Raw genomic sequence first — 20,260 nt, 5'->3', positions numbered from 1 at the left:
AAAAAGACTATCAGTCAATTCCGAACAGTGGCCGTGGCTAACACTGAAGCCTTCTACTCTGCCAGGCACTATTGTAAGTACTCTACGTGTATTAGCTCATTGATCTTTGCCTCGTGCCTAGGAAGTCCACACTGTGAATTTCTCCAGTCTAACTGTCAAGGGAAGACACAGAATGGAGAGAAGTGGAAAAGCCAGGATCAGAACCCAGAATCTGAATGCAGCATGAAACCCCTATGACACACAGGTAAGCCAGGATGAATTTAAAGTCTTCAGTGGCATATAAACAGTAAAGATCAGAAACCTCAAAGTTGAAATCAAATCCAGTTTCTTTTTAAACTGGCCTGGAGTTGAAGACTTGAATAATTACAAAAACAGCCATATTTTTTTTTTACCCCAAATGGAGGAAATGGAAGGCATTCAAAAAACCCTGTAATAAAGGACTGGACATAAGGAGAAATGGAAGTAGATCTTGATAAAGCCGAATATTCTAGATTTGACAAAAGTAAAAAAAACTTCTCCCTTCCAAAGCAAAACAATAAAAATGAAACGAAACGAAAAAAGTATGTTTCCACGTTTTAGATAGTTGGCCATTTATGGTTTTCTTTCATGCTGATACTCTGAAACCGAATCCAGGTCCAGACGAGGTTAAAAAAAAAAAAAACAAAAAAAAACAAAAAAAAACAAGCTCAAGGTTCCTTCAGATCTCAACAGATAATTACACAAGTTTAATCACTGGCCCAGGGTTAACCAGTACATAAACATTAAAAAAGGCAAAGAGGATGACCAGTGTTTAAAAGTGCAACTCTCTGCAGAAAAGAGTTTATACGTCACAGGGAACTTTTTTTTAAAAAGATCTCACTTGAAGTAATCTCTATAGCCAACATGGGCCTCAAGCACCCCTTGAACTCACAACCCCAAGATCCAGAGTCACATGCTCCACCGACTGAGCCAGCCAGGTGCCCCATAGGGAATTTTAATTTTTTTTTAATATTTTTTTAACGTTTATTTATTTTTGGGACAGAGAGAGACAGAGCATGAACGGGGGAGGGGCAGAGAGAGAGGGAGACACAGAATTGGAAACAGGCTCCAGGCTCTGAGCCATCAGCCCAGAGCCCGACGCGGGGCTCGAACTCACGGACCGCGAGATCGTGACCTGGCTGAAGTCGGACGCTTAACCGACTGCGCCACCCAGGCGCCCCTATGAATGATATTTTGATATGAAACCATGAACCACAGAAAGCTACTGGAGCCCGGGTGGTATCGATCGTGAAATGTGCACACGGAAGATATGAAACACCCCGGATTCAAGCCTTTCCCCAGGGGACACGCACACCGCTTCGGTGCTGTGGGGTTTGGGTGCGTAGTTGTAGTTGTGCTGGGCTTCATCTATGGTGTGTGTGTAACCCCCAACCTTTCTCGTCAGTAATACTCGGGAGACACCAAGGTGTGTGGACTCCTAGTAAAAGCTGGTTTGGGACGGAAAAGGCTTAGAAAAAGGGCGAGGCTTGGGGTGAAGGGAAGTCTTCAGAGAAGAATACTGATGAAGAGGACGCTAACGGGGCGAGAGAAAAGCACCGCCCCGGGGTCAGGGACACATCAACTGCAACTGTTTACCTCGCTCATCACACAATTAACTCATCAACTCTCACACTATTTGCAACTTCTGAAACAGGCCACCTGTGCCTCAATGGACTGATTTAAACTTTCTTTCCGTGCTTGTATCTGTTATAAAATATGTCAGTAAACAAAGACACGTTTAAAAAAAGCCTTGCTCAGTGTTAAGTTTCTTCATCGAATGTGCTTCGGGTCCACCGATTGACCCTGAAATCCTCCTACCGGTCGCTGTTCTGGGGGCGACTGAGCTGACTGCGTATCAGGAGACCTCGAACCGTAAAACAGGAGGCCACATAAAAAGCAATTTTTAAAAAAGGGAAGTGTAGACTGCTTCTCCCATTTGCTAGTCTATAACAAATATTGCTCATCAGTTACATAACCGAGTTATGTAAGTAAAGCGAGAGATGAAGAGAAAGACAGGCCTAGAGCAACAGAGTTACAAGAAAGGGACAAAGAGAGGGTGAGAGAGACTAAAACCCACAGACTGTGATATCCACAAAGACGAAGCTCAAGGACAAAGATCTGTGAAAATCTGATTCTGTTTCCACCAATCCCACCTTGTGTTGTTTTCAGAGAAAGCTGCCGAAGGCTTAATACCATGTAAATATTCTCAGCTCAGATTTGCATGGAGACAGGACACCTTGGCGTTTCCCTGGGTGACATAAAACTGGAGGCAGAACCTATATCCTTGTCATGACCGAGTGGCTTCTCTTCCCAGCTCAGGACTCCTTCTCTCTCCTCTGTCTCTATTCCCCTTCCTTCTTCTCACTTCCGGGTATCGATCCCTAGGCTCCTGACTCACAAAGGCAAGCATGGTGTCTGCCTCCTGCCTGGCTTGTCACTGTGTAGGGGTCACCACAGAACCTATACACAGAAAGGCACTTAAACTCTTGTTGAAGGATGTACATTCATTCCTCTAGTGAAGTCATCCATAATAAACTGAGACTAGCACCTTTCTGGTACCAACTTTCAATCTCCATCTAACATCTGGACAATCTCTTTATCAAAGAGCCACAGACCTACTTGCCGAGGGATGAGCTTTGATTCCAAGTCCGGGACTCACGTTGCTCAAAGAAGCGAGCCATTTTTCTCCCAGGCTCGCACCCCTTAAATGCTAGTTTTCTTCTGTTCTCTCAGGCTAAAAATCTTGTAGCCCTGTCCTGCACCCCCCACCACCTTGCCTCATCTTTATGCTGTATCTGATTTACAAACCTACAGGTTGTGTCTTTCCTCGAAAAGGTCTCTCGGGTTTGCCTTCTCTCCACTATTCCCATTAACTGATGAGCAGTCTCAACCCCTTTGCTAGATTTTACTGTGGAGAAACGAAATCTTGTCCTTTCTAATATATTTTTTTTTAAGTTTATTTATTTTGAGACAGACACCACATGAGCGGAGGAGGGGCAGAGAGAGAGGGAGAGAGAGAGAGAATCTCAAGCAGGCTCCGCACTGTCAACACAGACCCCGATGGGGGGCTTGAACTCACGAACTGTGAGATCATGACCCGGGCCGAAGTCAAAAAGACACTCAACTGACTGAGCCATCCAGGTGCCCTGAATCTTGTTCTTTGGAATATACTTACTTACATATTTGGATTTAAGTGCTTTCTATTTGTCCTTCCTTCCCATTTCACATTCCTTTTTCTTTCCTTTCTTGCCTTTTTCAAAAAAAATCATTTAATTTTCCCCCTTTATAAGCTGGTTAATTATACATCATTTTACTCTCATTGCTTACCCTAGAGATTATTAAAACATGTATCCTTGACAATACAAGGACCTCAAAACAGTTGAAACTCATCTACCCCCAATTCCTTTCATGTACAACTGTTGCCATGTATTTTAATTCTTAATACATTTTGAACATCATAATGTTATTGTTTTATGCAGTCAAAATTCATTCAGACTGACCTACATATTTACCCTTTCTAGGACTTTGCATTGCCAACTTTCCGCGTGAGAACATTTTCCTTCTATGTGAAAAACAGCACTCACTTTTTCTTTCAGTGGGGGTTTGCTTGTAATGATTTCTATCAGTGTTTGCTTGTCTTTGCTGTTATGTTTCACTTTAATTACTTAAGACGATTTTCACTGGGTATAGAATCGTCGGTGGAAGTTCCGGTTTTATTTGAGCACTTTAGAGACTTCATTCTTTTGTATTCTGACTTACTTTGTTTCCATCGAGAAATTAACTGAAAGTCAATGTGACGCTCTCTCTTTGTTAAAGATTCATTTTAAGTAATCTCTATGCCCTACGTGGGGCTCAAACTCACGACCCCAAGATCAAGGGTCGCATGCTCCACTGACCGAGCCAGCCAGGAGCCCCTGCAAGTCAGGGTGGCCCTCTTGAAGGTCAAAGCTTTCGGCTACTTAAAAATTTTTACTTTTTGGGGCGCCTGGGTGGCTCAGTCGGTTGAGCGTCCGACTTCAGCTCGGGTCATGATCTCACAGTCTGTGGGTTCGAGCACCGCGTCGGGGGGCTCTATGCTGACAGCTCAGAGCCTGGGGCCTGCTTCAGATTCTGTGTCTCCCTCTCTCTCTGACCCTCCCCCGTTCATGCTCTGTCTCTCTCTGTCTCAAAAATAAATAAAACGTTAAAAAAATTAAAAAAAAAATTTTTTTTTTACTTTTTATCTTCAGGTCTCCGCATATGTTTACATATGGCTTTCTGTGTATTTATCGTGGCTGGGAATCACAGTGCTTCCTGAATCTGAAAAACCTTATCATTTCTTTTTTCTCCCGGGACTCCAGTTACAAATATGTTAGACCTCCTCACCTTACTCCATCTTTCTCCTGGAGTCTTTTCTATATTTTCCAAACCTTTGTCTCTCTGTGCTTCACTCTCTTCCAGTTCACTAATTCATCTTCAGCTGTGTCTAATCTGATACAAAACTCATCAACTGAGTTTTTAGTACGGTTCTAGAATTTCTATTTTGAAACTTCCAACTCTTTACTAAGGTGATCATTCTTGTCAAGGAATTCCTTGAGCATGTTAATCATGATCACTTGAAAGTCTGAGAACTCTTGGGCTGCCTGGGTGGCTCAGTTGGTTAAGTGTCTGACTCCGGATTATGGCTCAGGTCATGATCTCAGGGTCTAAACTCTCCTTTATTATTCATTTTGTCATCCCATGTCACCCAGTGAATGGCTTTCAGAGCCCTCTATATCCTCACCAAGCCCTCTTTATCCAAACGAGAACACAGGCTTTGGGGTTGGAGGGGTTTATAAACGTCCAAACTGTGGCTTTACCTCTACTTTTAGCTATGTAGCGTTGGACAAAATATCGAGCTTTTCCAGAATTCACTTGTAAAATAAGGCAAGTAAAACCTGCTTCAGGGTCACTGAGATTAAATAATACAGGTAAATAGTTCAGCACAATCCCTAGTACATAGTAAGGTTAGCACTTACTGAGTGAGCATTATCATCACTATTAGTTTTATTAATAATAACTCATAAATTGGGGCGCCTGGGTGGCGCAGTCGGTTAAGCGTCCGACTTCAGCTTAGGTCACGATCTTGCGGCCGGGAGTTCAAGCCCCGCATCAGGCTCTGGGCTGATGGCTTGGAGCCTGGAGCCTGCTTCCGATTCTGTGTCTCCCTCTCTCTCTGCCCCTCCCCCGTTCATGCTCTGTCTCTCTCTGTCCCAAAAATAAATAAACGTTGAAAAAAAAATTAAATAAAAAAATAAAAAATAAATAAAGAAGAGGAGGGGTGCCTGGGTGGCGCAGTCGGTTAAGCGTCCAACTTCAGCTCAGGTCACGATCTCGCGGTCCGCGGGTTCGAGCCCCGCGTCGGGCTCTGGGCTGATAGCTCGGAGCCTGGAGCCTGCTTCCGATTCTGTGTCTCCCTCTCTCTCTGCCCCTCCCCCGTTCATGCTCTGTCTCTCTCTGTCCCAAAAATAAATAAACGTTGAAAAAAAATTAAAAAAAAAAAAACAAGTCATAAATAAATCCTCCTATCCTCGCAACTCATCAGTGTCTTTACTCTTGGTGAAATACGTGTACACATTTTCACATTCAGAGCTCGTTCACACTAGCCTTCAATGTCCCCTTTTCCTAAAGTAATCCGGTACCTTCTTCAAGACCTAAAATGGAGTTCAACCTCCTCAAAAGGTATGCCCTGAATTCAACATCCATACTAACGTATACTTGCTCTAATTCCCATTCAATTTGGCAGCATAGTTCATCAACTATTCCCTAATTCTGTGTTAGCGTCTTCCTAAAACTAGATTACAAAGTGCTTACAAAACCGGCCAGTAATTCCTATCCTCTATAACACACCCGGGATAGCACCAAACCAGGAGGTTCCCAAACATGTGCATGCTTCAGGGATTGACAAAAGTTCTTCATATCTCATAGGTGCCGTATAAATTAATATTGAAAAGCCCAAAGAATGGGGCACAGAAGGACACAGGTAGAAGAAAAGAAAATGAGTAGATCAGCACATCAGAAAAAGAAACTACTTCCGGTAAAATATTTACTTAAGTCTTTAACTATAACTTCAAGTAACCTAGTTGCATTATTTTAAAATGACAACTCAAAGTCCAAAGTTGCATTTTTATGATTCAAAGTTTAGAGCTTAACGGGAACTTTCTGGTTCCTTTTAGATGGTCCCTCCACTTCCCTAGGGGAAAAATAAAATAAAACCCTAACTAGTTCAAGAAGTTGGCTAACAGTGATGCAGGAAAGAATACTCCCTAGGCATCAGTCACGAACACCGTAATATCCTGCTTTACTGATACTCAAAATTACTTGCTCAGGAGAATGAGAACAAAATAAAGATTTAAAACATGCACTTTTGTGAAAAAGGACCTGTGGTTGCAATTCGTTGACATTTTTTGAAGTCTTTAATTTTTTATCACAAGTACACACGACATCCTACATGCTTCCTGATAACACGGTAACATGAAATACCTTAACGTTTTATAAAGATTATTTGCAAAGGATTCATGCTACTCTTACAAGGCACGTTTTTAGTACATTTTCTGCTTGAATATCACTTTCTTCCAATCAATACTAAAGGAACTATACCACTAAAGTAACTCTAAAGGAAAAAAAGCTCACTCTATCGATCATCCCATCTCTGACAATTTCTACCTCCAACGCCACCCCACAAACGTGGTATTTTATGGACAAAAACTTGTGTTTCTCTATTTGTAAATACAACGATGCCTTTTAGTGACCATATCTACAACAAAATTTTACTTTCGGCAAGTGACAGTGTCATTTAGCGCAAATGTCATGTGCTAAGAGTATGCTAAAATATACTCACGGTCATTTACATTTGAATAAGATGGGATACATTTGAATAAGATGGGATACATTTGAGATTTCTTTTAGGTGTCAGAAACAGCAGGGACTATGAAACAGTTCTGGCTACACTGAACCACTTGTATAATACAAATAATCGGGAAAAGGGGAAAGCAAGGTAAACAGATAATTCAAGATGTGAATAAATATCTGTAAATAAATAACAACTAATCTCTTAGAGGACTCTTCTGCCCATCCCATCAGAGTAGAAGAAACATGACTGCATGCTCTTTTAGCCAGACAGTTCAGTGTGACAATGTTTGCCAGTGGAGAAAGGCGTTGCATATGACATCAATGAACAGCAGCTTACCCACAGCGTTGTAGAGAGGCTCTCCAGTTAGCTTGTCCCAGACTACAGTGGTTTCCCTCTGGTTACTGACACCAATAGCTTTAAAGAGAAAGTTACACAGAAGGGAGTAGACAATTAAACAAGTAAAAAACTACTTCAGGAGAACAGTTCTTTAAAAAAAAAAAAAAAGGTTTTTTTTACATGCGTAACTAAACTTAACAGTTTGAAAAAACATTTGGCACTTTTGTAGTGGTGTTGAATGCACTTTGAGCGGCTCCAGGAAAAGTGAACAGCCAAGGTCAACAAGTGCTTCTTTTTATTTCCACAGACTGCTTCCCACTTCACTACCGGCACATGACAACATGGACCCAGACTCAGAACAATATCCAAATGAAAGGCTCCCAGGTAACCTTATAAAAAGGGAATACAATAATTCGAAATTTATAATAGCCAATTCATTATTCTATAGCGACCCGCAATCACCTCACTCATTTGTTTACTAACTGCCATGAGCCATTTCTCTGTGGGTGTGCACGTGCGCATGCCTGTGTTTTGAGAAAATAGCTACAGATAAAATTCTTCCTGCCAGGCAACCTCATATTGTGGTTCTTGACAAATTGTTTCGGTCCTGTATTTTAATAATGTAAGACATGCAAATTTAAATCGGGCATAAATACAATACGTGATGGTATTTACATTATACTGACCTCTACGGAACTCAAATGCTAAAGTTACAGTTATTATAAGTAAAATACTAATGCATACCATTTTATTCAATTCAGCTTATTCAGCCAAATCAGAGGTTCTCAGACTTGGCTGCACATTAGCATCAACTGGAGAGCTTCTGAAAAAATATCAATGTCCACTTCATGGTCCAAACATTCCAATTTCACAGACTGGGATAGGAGCTGAACGTTAGTGTTTTTCCTTAAACTCCCCCCCGCCAAGCGATTTCTACTATGCAGCCTAGGATGAACGCACTGACCTAAAGGATCGAGCTCTTCCGGAATGTACGGTGAGGACCGACTTTAAAGGCTATATAATCAACAACACATCTTTTGCTTAAGTCTTCCCGAGAACCACTTGTCACGTGACCATTCAGCTAGCCCTTCCATTGACAAAATCCTCTCTACCTCTCTCAAAACAGATCAATCTCTATTCACAACTTCGGTGTTTTAAAAACAAAAAAAAATCCTTTTCCTTGTAGCTTTAAGTACTCCCTTTGCCCAGCACGGGGCTTGAACTCACAACCCCCAGCATCAAGAGCCAGCTGCTCTACCGACTGAGCCATCCAGGCACCTTTCCACATGGCACGATTTAAAGTGCCTTCACCAACTCTCCAAGCAACACGCAACTTTCTGTTCAAGCTGCCCGCCCAGAATAAAACGCTACAGGAATGCTCTGACCGGCACAGAGTGGAGGGGGCCCAACAGTTCCTTTGTTCTAAGTAATCTTTTTTTTAAAGCTCAAAACAACAGTTTTTTTTTAAAACAATACACTAAAATCTAAATTTAAAAAAGCAATTACTTAGATTTTACTGTAAGGAGATTTTATGTGTAATAGAGAGCAATGAAAACTGGCCTATGGAAAATGAATATGTATATTTTTCACTGAGGTGTAACTGACAATATTATACTAGCTTCAGGTATATCGCCTAATGATTGGATACATGTATAGGCTACAAAGTGATCACCATAGTAAATCTAGTATCATCCTGGTACCATACAAAGTTACATAATATGCAATGCAACACTGTTGACCGTAGTCACGAGGCTGGACATTATAGCCCTATGCCTTATCTATTTTATGACTGGAGTTTGTACCTCAACTCCAGTTTTGTCCCCCCTCCAACCAGGAACCACCAGTCTATTCTCTGCATTTACGAGTTTTGTTTCTTTTGTGTTGCTTTTTGAATTCCACATACAAATAAAATCATACAGCGTCTGTCTTCCTCTGTCTGACTTTGGCATACCCTCAAGGTCCATCCATGTTGTCACAAGTGGCAAGGTTTCCTTTTTTGTGGCTAACATCCCATTGTCTGTATATACACTTTTTCCATTCATCCGTCAACGAACACTTGGGTTGTTTCCATGTCTTGGCTATTGTTAAGAACTGCTATGTACATAGGGGTGCATGTATCTTCTTGAATTTGCGTTTTCACTTTCTCTGGATAAAGACCAGAGCGGACTTGCTAGGTCATATGTTAGTTCTATTTTTGGGTTTTTGAGCCACCTCTCTACGGTTTTCCACAGTGGTCCCACCCAGTTACATTCCCACCAACAGTGCACAAGGGGTCCCTTTCCTCTACATCCTCACCAACAGCTGTTTTGAAAGTAGCCATTCTGACAGGTGTGATGTGATATGTCATTGTGGTTTTGATTGGCATTTCCCTGATGATGAATGATGTTGAGCATCTTTTCATGTGGCTGGTGGCCATCTGGAGGTCTTCTTTGGAAAACGACATTCAGGCCCTCTGTTCATTTTTTTTACTTAGACTGTTTGCTATTGAATTGTAGGAGTTCTTTGTAATTTTGGACATTAACTCCGTATCAGATACATGATTTGCAAATACATTTTCCCATTTAGTAGGTTGCCTATTTTGTTGATGGTTTCCTTTGCTGGGCAGAAGCTTTTTAGTTTGATGCAGTCCTGCTTGTTTATTTTTACTTTTATTACTACTGATTCAAATTCCTTGCTAATGGTTGGTCTATTCATATTTTCTATTTCTTGATGATTCTGTCTAGACTCTATGTTTCCAGGAATGTATCAATTTTTTCTACTGTTGTCCAATTTGTTGAGCTATCATTGTTAGTGGCACTCTCTTAGGATCCTTTGTACTTCTTTGCCATCCGTTTTAAGGTCCACTTTCGTTTATTTATTTGAGCCCTTTCTTTTTTCCTTGGAGAGCCTACTAAATGTTTATCGAAATAATCTTTATCCAATGCAAATTTACTTACTAAAACACCTTTTCTAAGGGTACAAAGATGACTAACAGTATACTTCTGAGAAATTTGGAGGCATAGGGTAAAAGGAAGAGATTTGGTTTGTTGTTGTTGTTGTTGTTTTTTTTTAATAGAAGACACTAATGTTTGCAGGAATCAAGATGGAAGGCAAAGGACAATGTGGCAGACAGGGGTGCTGGAAAACAATGACACATGGTTCTGATTCTTTTTTTCTTTAACTTTTTTTTAACGTCTATTTATTTTTGAGAGAGAGAGAGAGAGAGAGAGAAAGAGAAACAGACCATGCACAGGGGAGGAGCAGTGAGAGAGGGAGACACAGAATCGGAAGCAGGCTCCAGGCTCTGAGCTGTCAGCACAGAGCCCGACGTGGGGCTCATACTCACGAACTGTGAGATCATGACCTGAGCCCAAGGGGGCCGCTTAACCGACTGAGCCACCCAGGCGCCGTAACATGGTCCTGATTCTTACAGTGACAGGAGGCGAGGAGATTAATGCACTGGTGGAGGGAGGAGCCTCAAGTAAGACAGAAGGGTATCGCTTTCCTTGTGATGGAGGGAAATGGATGAGAGTTCTAGATTTTTTTTTTTTTTAACGTTTATTTATTTTTGAGACAGAGACAGAGCATGAACGGGGGAGGGTCAGCGAGAGAGGGAGACACAGAATCAGAAGCAGGCTCCAGGCTCTGGGCCATCATCAGCCCAGAGTCCGACGCGGGGCTCGAACTCACGGACCGCAAGATCGTGACCTGGCTGAAGTCGGACGCTTAACCGACTGAGCCACCCAGGCGCCCCGAGAGTTCTAGATTTTAAGTACGGGAACAGGAAATGAGGAATTAAGGCCCCAGAGTCTCAACTTTCCCTGTGAGGTAGCACACAAGGTTGTCTGCTCCAGGGGAGCCGAGCACAAGTAGAAGCTGGAGCTTTGGGTACCATTTAATACAGCTCAGGCTCTGAAGCTAGACCGCTGGGGTTCAAATTCGAATTCCTGTTTTCCTAGCAACATGACCCTCGACCTCAGTCTCACTTTTATCTTCTGTAAAATAGAAACAATCATAGTTTCGCCCCCCTTCCAGGGTTACAATGAGGAATCCCAGAGTTAGTGCACATTGTAACGGTGCCTGGCACACGGGAACCACTCCATACCTGTTACTTACTGCTTCCACTCATTGTGATCAATATCACTGAGGAGAGAGTCGTGGAAAAATTGCAGAGTGGGACGGAGCTAATTAGGACACATAAAGGAAGTGCCCAGCAGCACTGTGGATACAGCAGAGGCCAGAGAACTCAGCGGGACCTCAGCGATGGATTGCTCAAGCGGAATACTGTCAACACGATACTTTGAGCGGCAACTTTCCAATGTGGGATCACGATGAATTCATGGTTGAGGAAAATCCCCTCTTCTCCCCCCACTACATTAATTTTCCGTCAACAGACTGGCTGCTCTTTGAGCTGCAGTCTCTGAGTCACTGTCCTATGCCCTTCAGGCTATCTCTCTTTATTGGCTCATTCTAACTTGTGCTCAGGATGAAATCTAGAGCTATCTCTATCTGATTCATGGGTTACAGGTTCCTCCCTCACCACTCCTTCTTTCCCTTCTATCTTACTTTGATTCCTTTGTGCCAAGTAAAATTGCTTTTCTTGCAGACAACCCAAGTCTGGTGAAATAGGTTCTCAGGATTCTCTTGCAGCCATAAAAACATCTCCATTACTGCCCCAGGGCACATAGGTCTTGGGCAGCACCTCTGAACTTTCTCAGCGTTCCAGCTTCTTGTCCTGTTTACCCTAAATTCCTGGGTTTTTTTTTTAAGTTTTTTTTTTTTTTTTTTTAATGTAATCTCTACCCCCAATGCCAGGTTTAAACTGATGACCCTGAGATCAAGAGTCACATGATCCGGGGCACATGGGTGGCTAAGTCAGTTAAGTGTCCGACTTCGGCTCAGGTCATCGTCTCACGGTTCGTGAGTTCGAGCCCCACATGGGGCTCTCGGCTGTCGGCAAGGAGCCTGCTCCAGATCCTCTGTCCCCACCCTCCTCTACTCCTCGTTCTCTCTCTGTCTCAAAAATAATAAACATTTTTTTAAAAGAGTCATATGATCTATTGACTGAGCCAGCCAGGTGCCCCTGTGTTGTTTTTAAAGCAAACTTTTCTGACTGCTAATCCCAGCACCCGTGTCTCTCTTAATCTTAATTCCCTCTTCCTCAGAATAACACATTCAGGTTCTGTAATTGTCCACCCTGGTTTATCACCCATTTAGGAGCATATGAAAGTTACAGGCATGAAGTATATATAATTTCCTGGCCCCTCAGTCATTTAGTTACAGATATTAGCAGCAGCAGCATATATGCAGCCCAATGTAGTACACTGTATCTAGCAGGTTCCTGCTTCACCTGTATGTTCCTTCTCAGGAGGGATTTTTCTCAACAGTGAGTATTGCTAGTAAAATGAACGAGTTAACTGCTAACTTCAAAATCTCTGGTTCAATTTTGCTTAACACTGCCTGTGGAAACTTATAATCGCTGTTAGGAAAATATACTTAGAAAAAGCCTTTGGAAATACTACCGGATGTTGTAATTGTTGTTGGTGGAATTATGGATGGCATGCATCCTTATTTAAAAATAAAGTCAGGGGGGCGCCTGGGTGGCGCAGTCGGTTAAGCGTCCGACTTCAGCCAGGTCACGATCTCGCGGTCCGGGAGTTCGAGCCCCGCGTCAGGCTCTGGGCTGATGGCTCAGAGCCTGGAGCCTGTTTCCGATTCTGTGTCTCCCTCTCTCTCTGCCCCTCCCCCATTCATGCTCTGTCTCTCTCTGTCCCAAAAATAAATAAACGTTGAAAAAAAAATTAAAAAAAAAAATAATAAAGTCAGGGGTGCATGACTGGCTCGGTCGGTAGAGTCTGCGACTCTTAGTCTTGGGGTCGTGAGTTCAAGCCCCACTGGCCTAGAGCCCGGTTATAAAAATTAATAAAAATAACATCATAATTTATAATTGGAACATGTTCAGGAAAAACAAACAAACAAACAAACCCGGACACTACACGTAGCGAAAAATAAGAGTCCCGGAGGAAGGCTACTAAATTTGCCAGGTGGGAGGAGGGACAAAGCTTCAAAGAAAAACAGTCTCTGGAAGATGTGTGCTTCAGGGATGTCGTAACAACGGGAAATGAGAGGCAGCCGCGGCTGGGTATCTATTTGGGACAACGAGGCGCCTTGCTGAGCCCCCCGAGAGAGACCCCTGAGAGTAGCAGTCTGACGGAAGACAGAAATGTGTGTGGGTATGTTTGGCAGGGTGAGGCAGTGGGTATGGGGGGGGTCCCCTTCCCTAACACTGTGGCAATTACTTTTGATACAAGAGAATTTAAGTGCTGAAAATTTTATGCTCTCAGATTTTTTTTTAAAAAGATTAAGTAATCTCTATACTCAGTAGGAGGCTCAAACTCATGATCCTAGCCAGGCAGCCCTATGCTCTCGGCTTTGAAAGTGGCGTATGTCATGCTTTGCTTCTATCACAGGAGGATGAGCGTGACCAGTACTTCGAGTTTTTATGCTTCGTCGCTCCTTCAGTCCAGTAACAGGCAAACAGGGCTAAGACTCCCTAAGAAGGAACGAAGCAGCCTATGTACCTGCGTGGGGCCACGCGTGCTGTCCAGCCACAGAGTGAAGGTTCATCTTGGAGACATTGCTCATACGGGCCTGAAATCAATGAACTTTCTGGCAGATGACAGATAACACCGATCAAACTGGAGTTCGCAAAAGAAATACAACCAGCCTTAACGACTACCGGGTGAAGACTACAAATAAATCGCCCTGCAGCTGCAAAAACTGATTTATCGGCCACACCGGAACCAAACGGTGAAGCGGTGTGTGAGGTTCTCAGCGTGGCTCACGAAAAAGAGCACTGGCCCAGAAGACAGGGGAGCTGTGCTTTATTTTAATGTGATCTGCTGAGGGGCACCTGGGTGGCTCAGTCGGTTGAGCGTCCGACTTCGGCTCAGGTCATGATCTCGCGGTCCCATCCGTGAGTTCAAGCCCCGCGTCAGGCCCTGTGCTGACCGCTCAGAGCCTGGAGCCTGTTTCGGATTCTGTGTCTCCCTCTCTCTCTGACCCTCCCTCGTTCATGCTCTGTCTCTCTCTGTCTCAAAAATAAATAAATGTTAATGTGATCTGCTGCTATGTAGCTACAGGACTTCCAGTAAGTCCTTTCCCCTCACTTGTAGCTAGCTTTAGGTGACGGAAAATCCTTTGGAGCACGAGCGTTCTGAGATCTAGAGTTCTACATAGTTCAACAAACTACCTGGGGGAAAAACATTAGCACAAGTGGCCTGGTATGGAGGGGGTCGTGGAACATCATCTACCTAGCTCACCCGCCGGTGTTTGTTGAGAAGCAAGTGCTGGGTCACTTTGGCTCAGGTATGGGTTTGCCAGTGGTGAGCCACGGAGGAGTGTAGAACAGAGAGCCGCATTAGGGCCAGGGGGAGACAAGCCACTTCGACTGGAGTTGTGTGTCACTTTCACAGATATCACAAAAGCCAGAGGGAAAGGAACGCTCCCCGAGTCTCACGGTCCAGAAGGCCAACACACTGCAGCCTACCTGACCGATAAGGGAGATAGAATGAGGTCAACACCAAGGCTGACCACCCTGGAATCCACATCCTGAACATGGCTTTAGAAGCCACCTAGATCTTTCACATCTTCGGTAATGGATATCTTAGTAATGGGTGCACTACCGAATGCCTCTTACACGTGTAGGGTGTTGACACTGCAAAAGCTGTGAGGACAGTTCAAGGAGACAACCGGCTGTCACTTTGATACACAACTCATCTAAAACCTGGCGAATGCAGCTCTAAGAGAAGTTTGAGGGGCGCCCGGGTGGCTCAGTCGGTTAAGCATCCGACTTGGGCTCAGGTCATGATCTCACGGTTCATGGGTTCGAGCCCTGCATTTGGGCTCTGCACTGACAGCGATACTGTCTCCCTCTCTGCTCGCGCTGTCACTCATTCTCTCTCTCGAAAATAAAAATAACCATTAAAAAAGAAAAAAAGAAGTCTGAGGCACGTCCACAGAGACGCAGGGACGAAATGAGGGTACGATACTCCACTAAGGTGTGATGGCATTGACACCTGTTTCCCTCACTTGGCTGTTAGCCGCACGACCCTATTTGTACTCCACTGTTGCCCTGGCATTCCTCGCACGTGAGTCTGCTGAACAAATGGTTTTGATTACGTTTAGTCTCTCGTCCCCCCCCTTTTTTTTTTAAAGATACAGAACACAGATGCTTGAGTGGGTGAGGGGCAGAGGGACAGAGAGAGAATCTGAAGCAGGCTCTACACCCAGCGCAGAGCCCGACTAGGGGCTCGATCTCATGACCAACCGTGAGATCAGGACCTGAGCAGAAATCAAGAGTCGGACGTTCAACCGACTGAGCCACGCAGGCACCCCTAGGTTTAGTCTTGTTAGGGTAAGTTTTATGGCTACACATAGAGGAAAGGTTGAAAAAAAATTGCAACTTTCTCCCCAGTATCTCCACCTAAACCAATAAGTAAATTGATTGGGTGTTGGTAAATCTCAGAGTCGACATGATGTGAATCAAGAAACCACCACTACCAATTGATGGTTACCCTTATCTAGAGTCAAATTACCTAAAACAGAAAAACATGGCCCTTGAATGATGAACCTGAAATTTTTAAACTATAAAGAAACGACCATCACCACGCGATGTTTCCACCCTTCAGGCTAGCATTATCAATCGTTGATAAGCGGGTGATTGTTTTCTCCTGGAATGAATGACGCAAACGCAAACGGAGATAGATGATCTATGAACACTGCCTGGAATTAATAGAGATCTGTAATAATCTACCTCTGTCACTGATTTCAGGGAGATTCTGGAAGTGAAATGTTTTGATTTCCAATACCGCTCCCCCAAGCTGTTCCCCGGCAGATCTAGGAGCTCCAGCAAAAAACCCAAGCATCGTCTCTGGCCCATCACTTCCCCGGACAGCGCTACTGTCCCTACTACCCTGACATCCAATCTATCAGCAAGTTCTGCCCCTTCACTTCGCCTCCACTGCTGCCACTGTCCGGTCACCATCCTCTGTCTCAAGACTTCCACAGCAGCATCGGTCTCCCTGTGTGTACACTCATACCTTTACCGTCCACCCCACACACAGCTCCACACCGCAGTCAGGAAGTTGTCTTTAAACTTCAAGTCAGATCCTGTCATAATCCCGTCGCCTTGCTTAAAACCTTCCTGCAGCTGGTGGCCCTAGCCACTTCCCTGATTTCGGCTCCTACTGAAACCCCTTATCCACCCCCGCCCTCATCCTTCTTTTCCTCCCCTTTTGACATGCTGGTGTTTTCCTGACCCAGGAATATGCCAAACTTATTCCCACCCCAGGACCTTTGCACACGCGGTTTCCTTTTCCTGAAACTCTCTTCTCCCAGATATTTGCATGATTGCCCCCTTTTGGCTTTTGAGACCTCAGCAAAACTGTCACCTCCTCAGAGAGCCCTTCTCTAGCTATCCAACCTAAGGTAAGCTTGTCTAGGCACGCCCCACCATACCACGCAGTTTTAGTTTCTGCATCCGACTGATCAGTATCTGAAATCAGCTTGTATCGGTGTGTTCTTACTGCTGGTCTCACACCCGCCGAAATAAAAGCTTCCTGCGAACGGGGACCTAATCTTCCCATTTACGGTCCCATCCTCAGTTCTCACAGAAATACTTGCTACGGCACAGGCACTCGATCATGCACTGAATGAACGAATGAACTTGATGGAGATAATCATGCACGGAGAAAAATAGTCTATTAAAAATACCTTTTATGTTGGAAATGTCAATATTGAGCTGTCCAAGTTTCTCACATGTTTTCTCTATACACTCATAGACAGACTGCAGAATTTCCTTTGGGTCTTGTTCCACCCATCTTTGAACAAAAGAATGTATTTGGTTAGTCCACAACAAAGCAACACGAGTATAATTTATTTGTCTAGAAATGTGCACTTATGAGGGCGTGGCTGGTGCATGAATCAAAAAAAAAATTAGATGAGCAAAGCAAAGCACAGCCAATATTCTAAAGAAATGATTTCAACAAAAGCCTAGTTCCCTTACATTTTTATTATTCTTCGTATAGTAATTAACCATTTGGAAGAAGGCAAGTCATCACAGTCCACAAATGGCACATATTCTACCTGCGTTTACATATTTTTTTCAAATCCAGTAAGAAATTAGTTTCCCAATTTGTTATATCCTGTGGCTTTGATGAGTTTTGACAAACTCTCTGCATGTTTCACTCGTCACTAGCTATTTCTAAGTAGACTGAGAAATACACACACACACACACACACACACACACACACACATATATACATATGTATGTATTACTCTTGCGATGGATGGATGGATGGATTTATCTACTTATTTATTTGTCTATGTACTTATTTATTTATGAAGCAAAAGGAATTCTGAAAAGCCAAATAAGTAAACTAATGTCTTTTGCCATTTTCTCCCAAAATACTTTGTTAAAATTTAGGGGAAAAAATTTCAATTTCTTCCAGTAATTATTTCATGTAGGCAAGTGACTGATTCCAGTTTTCGGACCCAATCCCTGCGCCATTATGGTAAAGTACGAGGACCTCAGAAAGATGAAAGGGACATAATAAATGACAAGGAAGAGAAATGTGGAAAACACAAACGGCAGTTGAGGAAAACCACGAGTAGAAAGGGCCCAAGCTTACAAAATCCTAGCCCACAATCTGGAAGCCTTCTTTGCCTTCCTGCAGCCTGCCTGGCTTTCCTGAGCTTTGAGTTCTGTTTCTAAATTTCTTCTAAAACCTAAGCTCCTTCCACATATTTCTAACTTCTGTCCCTCCATGACCCAGGCGCTCTCTCTCCAAATCGCACTGGGATTAGGCCTGTGGACAGTCATTCTAATGCTGGTCCTATATCAATATCTTTTATTGGTAAAGAAATTCTCTAAAACGGAGGAGAACATCTTTTCATGGGAAGAAAACACTAACATTTCGTAAGACATCAGTTTTTGTCTTCCTTAAATTGAAAGTAAACTCTAAAGTAAAATAAACAGATCAAAAGAGCACAATTTGTTGAGTTTTAACAAATATAGGTACCCATCTAACCAACACCCCAGTCAAGATATAAAATATTTCTATCACTCCTGAGAGGTCTCTCATGCCCGTTTCAAGTCAATCACAAACTCCACAGGCAACCAGTTTTTGATTTCTATCATCTTAGATGACTTCAGCCTCTGCTTAAATTTCAGACACAGCCCTGGACATGTGCTCCTTGGTGTCCAGCTTCTTGCGCTTTCCACGAGATTAGTAAGGCTCAACCATGTCGTTGCATGCATCAGCTCACTTTTTCAAAATTGCTGAATGGTATTTCACTGTTACTCATTCTACTGATGACAGACATTTGGGTTGTTTCCAGTTTAGGCTATTATGAATAAAGCTGCTATGAACACTCATGTATGTCTTTCTATGGCCATATGCTTTCAATTCTCTTAGACGGATTCCTAAGAGGGCAATGCTACAGATACAGGGCTGATTTTGTAAGAAACTGCCATGCAGTTTTTCCCCACTGGTTGTATCGTAAACATCATTAAATTTCCAATAATATACTTAACATTCTATTTAATCACCACTACCACATATGCAAGTTCTTCCCAAGAAGGATGACTCTCATGACAAGATATGTGAATGCTTTTTTAAGCAACAGGTTATCTTTACTTAAGGAAAAAGCCCTTCCACTCAAATCAGCCAAGCAGTGGTTTGGCAGGGATGGAGACACAGAACTAAAGGACTTCAAGGTCAATGTGGACTTTCTGATATTTAATACTCCTTTGCCTTACTACCTGATTATCCCTTCCTTTTCCGTCACGGGATTCCTAAGCCATCGATCTCCCACCCGTTTTGGCCGAGCCACCAAGGTACTGTCTCCTTCCTTGACTGAAATCTATCCCTCCAGTCTTCTCAGGAGGGACTTGGTCAAGTTGACTTTCCAAAGCCACAGGGCAGGTAAGGTGAGATAGACTAATAAACAGGAGGTATCTTTACATACGAAATCAGGAAACATACCCTTCTCTTGGAAACTCTTGTTTGATTTCCACTTGATGATGACTAAGTAGTTCAGCTGTTTTTGAATTGAAGACCTGAAAAACATACCGCAATGTTAGGGTGAAGAGGCAGGTAGAGCGCAAAGATGTTTAAAGCTATTCAGCCGCCAAAGTTCCCAGTCGGTGACAGGAAAAGTCTAATCGCGTGAAATGCCGCAGAAGATGTGCTACCTTCTCTTCAGATAGAATCAAGATAAAGAGAAATCTAGTGAAGGTGAAGCTAAAGAGGCAACTCCTTCGTCTTTAAAAAAATTTCACACATCAACCAGTTAATCGTATGGATCTCAAAAGAGAATGGGATGGGAATGCAAGCTGGTGCAACCACTCTGGAAAACAGTATGGAGGTTCCTCAAAAAACTAAAATTAGAACTACCCTACGACCCAGCAATCGCACTACTAGGTATTTATCCAAGGGATACAGGTGTGCTGTTTCAAAGGGACACATGCACCCCAGTGTTTATAGCAGCACTATCAACAGTAGCCAAAGTATGGAAAGAGCCCAAACGTCCATCGATGGGTGAATGGATAAAGAAGATGCGGTACATATATGTATATGTGGGGGGATGGGCTAAATGGGTCAGGGGCACGAAGGAATCTACTCCTGAAATCATTGTTGCACTGTATGCTAACTAACTTGGATATACATTTTAAAAAATAAACAATAAAATTAAAAAGAAAGAGAGAGAATGGGAAAACGAAAAAGAAAAGAGAGCTGGCCAAATGCTGATGGTGATGGTACAAGCTTCCATTCTGCTTCCATCTTGGATGTGGAGACACAAAGGGTCATAGAGAGCCAGGCAGGGAAGGGCACTGCGTCAGTTCCTTTGAAGGGAGGTGCCCCCATGAATCTAGCTCTTATAAAGGTAAACAGAGCTGTGTATCAATCAACAGGGGAGAAGTGCATCCCCACACCCATCCGGCTGAGTGCTCTCTGTGACATACCTGCCGTGAACCGATGACCCTTGGTACA

General features: G+C 43.3%; 1 protein-coding gene across 6 annotated transcripts in view; it reads right to left on the bottom strand.

Annotated features, from left to right (window-relative positions):
* Positions 1–20,260, bottom strand: part of GK (glycerol kinase) — a 77,889-nt gene that overhangs the window by 47,649 nt on the left and 9,980 nt on the right. For all 6 annotated transcript variants that reach the window (XM_019823712.3, XM_045050500.1, XM_019823714.3 and 3 more), the window contains exons 2-4: positions 19,253–19,326; positions 16,979–17,085; positions 7,226–7,303 (exon numbers count right to left, since the gene is read on the bottom strand). In XM_019823712.3, the coding sequence (XP_019679271.1) occupies positions 7,226–7,303; positions 16,979–17,085; positions 19,253–19,326 (259 nt within the window). The remainder of the gene's footprint in view (positions 1–7,225; positions 7,304–16,978; positions 17,086–19,252; positions 19,327–20,260) is intronic.

This window comes from Felis catus, chromosome X, assembly GCF_018350175.1.
Source record: "Felis catus isolate Fca126 chromosome X, F.catus_Fca126_mat1.0, whole genome shotgun sequence".
NCBI classification, from domain to species: domain Eukaryota; kingdom Metazoa; phylum Chordata; class Mammalia; order Carnivora; family Felidae; genus Felis; species Felis catus.
This window is presented reverse-complemented; position numbering and strand designations above follow the sequence as displayed.